At 34.5% G+C, this 7,290-nt stretch overlaps 1 protein-coding gene across 13 annotated transcripts in view; it reads left to right on the top strand.

Annotated features, from left to right (window-relative positions):
* LOC107082357 (inositol 1,4,5-trisphosphate receptor type 1-like) overlaps positions 1 to 6,666 on the top strand; it is a 111,770-nt gene extending 105,104 nt beyond the window's left edge. For 12 of the 13 annotated variants that reach the window (XM_015371001.1, XM_015371007.1, XM_015371003.1 and 9 more), the window contains 2 exons: positions 2,054 to 2,215; positions 5,496 to 6,665. In XM_015371001.1, the coding sequence (XP_015226487.1) occupies positions 2,054 to 2,215; positions 5,496 to 5,582 (249 nt within the window). In that variant the 3' untranslated portion in view covers positions 5,583 to 6,665. Of the gene's footprint in view, positions 1 to 2,053; positions 2,216 to 5,495 lie in introns of all 13 variants that reach the window. The other variant, XM_015371006.1, reaches the window with a different exon arrangement.
* Positions 6,667 to 7,290: the final 624 nt, after the last annotated feature.

The raw sequence follows: 7,290 nt of genomic DNA on the forward strand, positions 1-7,290 counted from the left end.
TATATATATATATATATATATATATATATATTATATAATAATTAAACGATAAAAAAACTGCCCTTCCATTTTTTTTTTTTTTTGGTTTTAATTTCTGTTTGAAATATCACTTCCAATCATGATTATTTGAGGTTGATATGAAAATAAATATAAAAATACAGATGTCTCTCCTACTTTAAAATATTATGAAATAGTTAATTCCAGTGTTTATATTGAAAATATTGTTACAGCTGGTGCAAAATTAATCATACCTATATCATACCTATATATACCATATCTATACAAGAAAATTTGACTTGTATCTATCAAAAGAAAATTAATAGTCTAAAGAAGCATTAAGGATAAATATTTTTTATTCCTGTTTTCTGTTTTAATAAAACAATTTATTAAAATTTTTCAAACCTTTCTCTATATTCAGCTGGAAAATCTCTATTGGCATTACAATAATGACCTGTTTAATAGCTGGAACTTTTTTTTTTTTTTTGCAGTTTGTGCTTTGACATATTATCTTCAGTCTCCAAGTCTTTGTGTTTGGGAGGCGTCTTTGCCATCACACTAATCATGAGTGGTCCTTCCACAAATCCAATTATGGTCTCTGGCTAGACTACTATATAATGATGAAGCTACTTCCAGTCAGAGGGGAGATGTTGGAAAAAGTAACCAAAATGTTATTTTTATAGTATATATTTATCAGTATACAGGGTTGTATCTCAAGATATTTGTCATGTAACCTTTTGAATTGCTGTACTGTTCATTTTAAAATCGATAGGTAACTTCTGATATAACTATTGTCCTGCAGAAGGTCATTGGCTGCCACCCAAAGGAGCGCAATAAAAGAATGGAAAGTTAAGTGAAAGGAAAAACTGTGGGAGGAAAAGTTGAACAAGGAGTAGTTGTTGCAGCCATAATAATATAAATTAGTAAATGTAAATGCTTGGCATATTACTGTGTGGAGTGGATATACAAGCTGTGAGACTTAAGTTTTTGATTTCCATCCCTCAAGAAAATTGAATTTTTACTAATTTACAGTATAATGTTCATATTTACAAAGATGCAGCGTACCAATTTCTTCATTACCAATGCATATTGAAGTACACTCACTCAACTTAAATGCCTTTTTAAATCTCCCCTTTTAGTTCGAGTAATAACGAGTTTTTTTTTTTTCTAGAAGACATTTTTTCATAAGACACAAAAGAAGAAAAGTTGATAAGCTGGCCATAAATTGTGTTCTTCTAACATAATATGTGAAAACTTGGAATCAGCAGCAGATACAACCATCTAAGGGTTCTAAGATGGCTGCCTTTACAGTTAATATATAAAAAAACAATAAATATGACACTAAGCAGAGATGATTTGTGGTTTTCACTAACCCTTGTCTGCCAGAAGTGATGTCAAAGGTCTCATAACGACACACTGTCTTTCCTTCTGAGTAAGCTTCACACCAGTCTGTCTTTAGGAAGGTCATAATCCCTAAACCCTCTTTAAAAGTACCTCTGCACTTTTAGACCAGTTCTAGCTGCTGTAAAACTCTTCCTGCCGATTAGCACACTCAAACGACTCCTTATCTAGAGCCTCGACTCTGCCTGATAAGAGCATTTCAAGTGTTTTCAAGTTCACCTCAGAGCTGCATGAATGAGGAAATATCTCGCCCAGTTATACAGTTTTTTGAAAGTGCAGCAGCTATTATTTTGTGCATTAAACTGCATGTTTCCAACATATCACCCCTGAGTGAACCATCCGGTTTAGGTGATTTCAAGAATGTCTGAGTATCCCATGTGATTCTAATATGGAAAGTCCCACCATGAGTTGACTGATTGAAATCACTGCAAACAGTTAACGATTATTAAAATGAGTCTCAGAAGAAGGGTTTGAATCAAAGAAGACAAATGAGAGCCTTTGTGCTGTACAATCAAGCTATTTTGACTTTAGGTATACATTAGTTTTTCTAAAAAGTAATTTTTATATGCAATGTTTATTAAAGAGCCACAAAAATTATTTTTTAGATCTGATCCAAATCTAATTGAGTATTTTTTTTTTTTTTTTTTCTTACCAGGAGCACAACTTAGACTGGTTTCCTCGAATGCGGGCCATGTCCTTGGTGAGCAGTGATGCGGATGGAGAGCAGAATGAAATCCGAAGCTTGCAAGAGAAGCTGGAGTCCACCATGAAGCTGGTGACCAACCTCTCGGGCCAGCTCACCGAGCTCAAGGAGCAGGTTGGTTCCATTAAAAAAAAACTAAACCGAATTAGCAGGGTGTCAGTCACCCCGTCATGGGGGAAAAGATGAGAAGTGAGACATTTGTTTTCTAAACGATACGGACACCTCACATCCTTGGTTTGTTGCTGCTCGTTGCCCTTTAGATGAGTTTAGTAAATGCCAATGAGTCATAGTTCACAGCACAGCTTGGGAGCCTTTTTATCTCTTTTTATTTTAATCTCCATCTAACAGTTTTTCATTATTTTTTTTCTTTTTTACTGAATTAAATTTCCGGTTAGGATTTGATCTATTTGCTATACCTAATTTTTTTTTTTCCAGCATAGTTTACCAAATTTATAATTGGAAATAAGTCTAAAACATTTTTAAAATCGTTGTTTTATTCAGTTATTGTTCTTCGAGAGAGAAGAGACTTTTTTGCTGATCTTGCATCTAAATAAACTGGACTACGGTTGCACAATTGCTGCAATCTGCTGCTTCGAGTAAACAGAATTGTAAAATTGTCCTTACCCTTGAAATGAGAACTATCTATGAGGAAGTGAATGTTTCTGAGACATTTTGACCCAGACAGAGGGAAATGATTATTCTGTTACTGAAAGCTGTGAAGGACACATAAACATCACATTTCAAACTAGATTCAACATCCTTAGAGGCTGCTATGATTTTTTGGGAATTGGTTTATTTGAAATGTCTACATTTTCTGATGAGTAACCTATTAGATAAAGCAGGGAGATATGGCGTAAAAATCTAAACTGATTTTTTTCTGACTTCAGTTTCATAACAAGAATGACAAATGGTTGCTTTCAAAAACTAGAATTGCTTTCAGTTACCCCTCTGGGGGTGACCTTAATTTAAATGGCAACAAACATTGAAACATGCTTGGAAAAAACATTGAAAAAACAAACAATGAAAATACAACAAACTAAATGTTTGCAACTGGTGGTATCACTCAGAACGCGAGTTTATCAGTTTTAGGTTCACATCAAAGGACAAAAATTGATGAATTGATGCCACTCTGAGCTAAAGAAGCCCTGTGAGTGGATTAGTTTAAGAAAAAATACAGATTCCAAAAATTTTATCTTCATTAACAGAGAATAAATTAACTTCATTGATTAATCACTCAGCCCTAGTATTACATTCTGTTTAGTTGTGTATAAAGATGTTTTAGCCAACTACGTAAATGCCTAATTTAAAAGCTTTAAGTCACTGTAATGAAGATGTTTGTTTTCTATCAAAGAAATTAGTTTGTCATTTAAAAGATTTGACCTTTAAATATTTTGTGCAGTAAAATTTGTAATTCTTAAATTATTTAGAAAGGGAAACTGTTTTTATATCAAACCGAGAAAAGCTGATTGAGAACAGAAGCCATGGTTAAATAACATTTTTTTTAAATTTAACAAAAGATTGGACCAACTCAATCATGGCCTCAATGTGAAATAGTAACTGCCCTGTAAACCTAATAATTGTTGCATCACATTTTTGCAATAAATGTCAAGTAGTATAAACATCCCTAGGGAGGAATTTTGGCCCACCCTTATTTGTTTTAATTCAGCCGTGGCCAAAGGTCGCATTTGGGCTTCTTAATCAGATTTAATCCCAGACTTTGACTCACTCCAAAACCTGCATTCCCCTTTTGGAATTGCTGGTGTGCTTTGAAACATTTTCCCACAGCATTACCAATGCATGTTTTTACCGCTGCTTGCAATGATGTGTTTCAGAAATGCTATTAGTTTAATACCTGATGGAACGAAATGCACACCTCGCTAAAAAGCTCTGATTTTTCTCATTAGTCAGAGAAAATTGGTTGGGCCAGAGCCACACTTGGCAAGTTCATCACTACTGCTACTTACAGAACAGAAATACATTATTTCTTCTCTTGTGGCATATCACTCATGAAAATGTTTGCACCTTCATGTATTTGGGGGTTTTATAATAGTCTCAGCTGTTCTCCACATTTGTCCAAGTTGCAAGTTATTTGGAGCTTTTTTTTAGAAGACTGTAGTCCCAATTTAACAGCATCATGTATGTGGGTTTCCATCCCATAAAGATGCCTTGACGGTCTATAGGCTGATCAGATATGGTACGAAGAGTTCTTTAACTACTATAGCTCCTCTTTGGTTTTCTTCGAGTCCCAAAGCCTTAAAAATGTATTTTGAACCTTAAATGATTATTTTCTAATCAGTTCTTTTATGTCCTTAAATCAGGGCATGTTTTGTTGCTTGTATGGTTGGACAATATTTATTTTAGCCATCTTGATCTATTGATTGATTTACTTTATTAATCTTTCAGTGGAGAAATTTACTTGTTACATCAGCTCAAATAGTCAATGAAGAAGAAGCTGCCAAAGGAAGAAAAAGATGGGATATATACAGTATATACAGTTCGTCCACATATATATCTTGTTCCTTTGGGTCTTGAATGAACACTATATTTAAAAAAATCAAAGAAACCACATTTGATATTAAATTCACTTGATCTGAAACATTTAGTTTGACGAAAGCAAAAGGAATATGTTGGGTAAGAGGGGGAACATGATGTTTAGGTCTTTCTTTCAAGCATTTTTATGTAAAAAATGTATGTATTTGAATTGTTTTAAAAGTATGAAAGCTGACTTACTGAAACGTACAAAATCCCAATGGAAGAGCCGAAATGGCTAATAGTTTGAGTGCTTGCTTTGATTGGGTAGTTCCACAGAAAATTGGCTTACACAGAAAATTCTGGCCTAGAAATGGCTTCTCCTTTCTACAAGCTGAGCTAAACTGTCCATTTTATGAACCCTAATAATATTCGTCACAAACCATTCCATTTCCGAAGCAGTTATATCTGTCAAAACACTCATTGCAGGACCACGTTGTCTTTTCACTTTTAATACTGTCCTGTTTCAGTGTGTATTTCATAACCTTATGTTAATTAAAGCGATTTCTGAGCAGAATGGGTTCGAGATGCTGTAAAGGTTACCACCTGTGTTTTGACTCATGCTACGCTTGATCTCTGAAATTTTAATCGACTCAGTTTCAGTATCAGTTGTTCGTATTCTGCTGCTTTCGTCAGACGAGCCGGCAGAGTGGATGACAAAGCTGGTAGGATTTCAGAAGAATCGGTTTCAGTTGCAGTGTCTTGCGTTTGTGCCACAGATGTTAGTTTCTGCAAAGTGGTACGGAAAAGGGTATCAACGAACATATGGTACTTCAGGGAAGCTCACTGCATTTTCAGCTGAAGGTGATGTTCGTACAACAGAAGTGACCATAGAAAAAAAATTTCACCTCTCTGTGATCTTCAGATGACAGAGCAGAGGAAGCAGAAGCAGCGGATCGGGCTGTTGGGACATCCTCAGCACATGAACGTGAACCCACAGCAGCCTGCATGAGGTCCATCGACGGTCTGGAGGCTGGTCGGCATCTGGAAGGGAGCAACCAGTCCTAGCACTGAGGTTTCAACATAATGTAGTGTGAATGTACCTTAAAACGGTAGGGAAACGTTGTAACATAGATATAAGGCGATGTGTAGCTCTGCCCCACACAGTGTTACTCCAGACAGTAACACTCACCCACCTCATTCTGCTCTTTTCAGTTGGTGCCAAATGTTTTTGTTTGTTTTGTTTTTTTTCCTGCAGAAAGAAATTAGATTTCTCAACACATGGCCTTCGTGGGTTCACCTTGAAACTTGATAAAATTGTTTTTTGTATTATTTAAAGGTTTTCTATTTATATTCCTAACACACTGAGCAGTATTTGTGTTCTTCTTTTGTATGTTGTGCAATACATGAACTTAAATATGCAACCAAATGGTGTGTAGATTTAAGTTTGAAAATAATGTCTTCTTTAACTCCAGCGGGGAGTTGTTTAGTTTGTTCTTTATTGTCTCTATACAATTTACCAGTTTTTATTAACCTGTATGTATACATATACTGAGATATGATAATAATAATCTGGGCTTCACATTATTTTTCTTTACTGTTAGTTTATAAAATGGCGCACACTGTTGGGAGTGACTTCTGCACTCAGTTGATAGCATATTGTGAGAGAGCAATATAAACAAATAGATAACTTCCATTATATGGTCAAAGATTCATGCTAAGTTATTTTATGGGGAATTAGCTTTACTGTTTCTCTGTGTTGTAACAGCCATCTAAAATTGTGTTCATGCTATTAGAGGGCTGCTCAGGAGGCATGTAGTTCATGCAGTAATAACTATCACTGGTATATCTTGAGATGTGGTTACTGCTTCTGCAGGAACTTGGCTCTTTTTAGTGAGAATTTAACATTTTAGTTGTTTTCATGTTAGAAATACACCTTTTTTGGAGAGGGATTACTTTTTGTATATAATGTTTTGCTTTACTGGTTGCTTTACTTTGCTTTTGTATAGAAAATAAGTTGGGCAAAAAAATGTTCCTGTCACAAAATGTTAAGGGTAAACAAATAAAAGCATTGTCAATTTGTATATAGAAGTAGAATTATTTATTAAAATTGTTATTATCCTTTAATTGTGCTGTCTTTTGTGTAGCATCAAGAAATTCCATATAAAGGGCTGATTTTATGTTAATACTGGTGAGCTATTCTCAACTTAGTAAATATTAAAGAATTTAAAGTGTGCATATCACCACAGTTTAAGTTTAATGCTTATTAATTTGATTGTATGATTTACTGTAATTTGGGATTTGAACAGCTTAATATTTGTCCCTTTTTGGATGTAAAGATTATTTTTTAATATACTCACTAACGCAGAAATATTTTTTATTGTCCCATATAATGAGATATTCTCTTCCCTGCTTATTAATAAATAATCAGTTGTCTGCCACATGCCTCTCAGCAGAACAAATATAAGGTGTGTCATTTATGACAGATTTGAAATATCAGTAATCCTCATTTATAAAGGACTTTCTAAAAGGAGATCTTCTCACCAAGTAAGCATTGACTGGCAGTAAGACCAGCTGTTGCTAAATGCTAACGACTGTCGGACGGCAAATTAAATCAGGGTATAAAATCTGATAAATCTGCCTGCCTGTGCAGATATGGAGAAAAATCTATCTAAATACACACATCTATATGCATATAATAAAAAAAAAACTTAATAAAT

The sequence above is a fragment of the Cyprinodon variegatus genome, unplaced genomic scaffold (assembly GCF_000732505.1).
Source record: "Cyprinodon variegatus isolate N-32 unplaced genomic scaffold, C_variegatus-1.0 Scaffold51, whole genome shotgun sequence".
NCBI classification, from domain to species: Eukaryota; Metazoa; Chordata; class Actinopteri; order Cyprinodontiformes; family Cyprinodontidae; genus Cyprinodon; species Cyprinodon variegatus.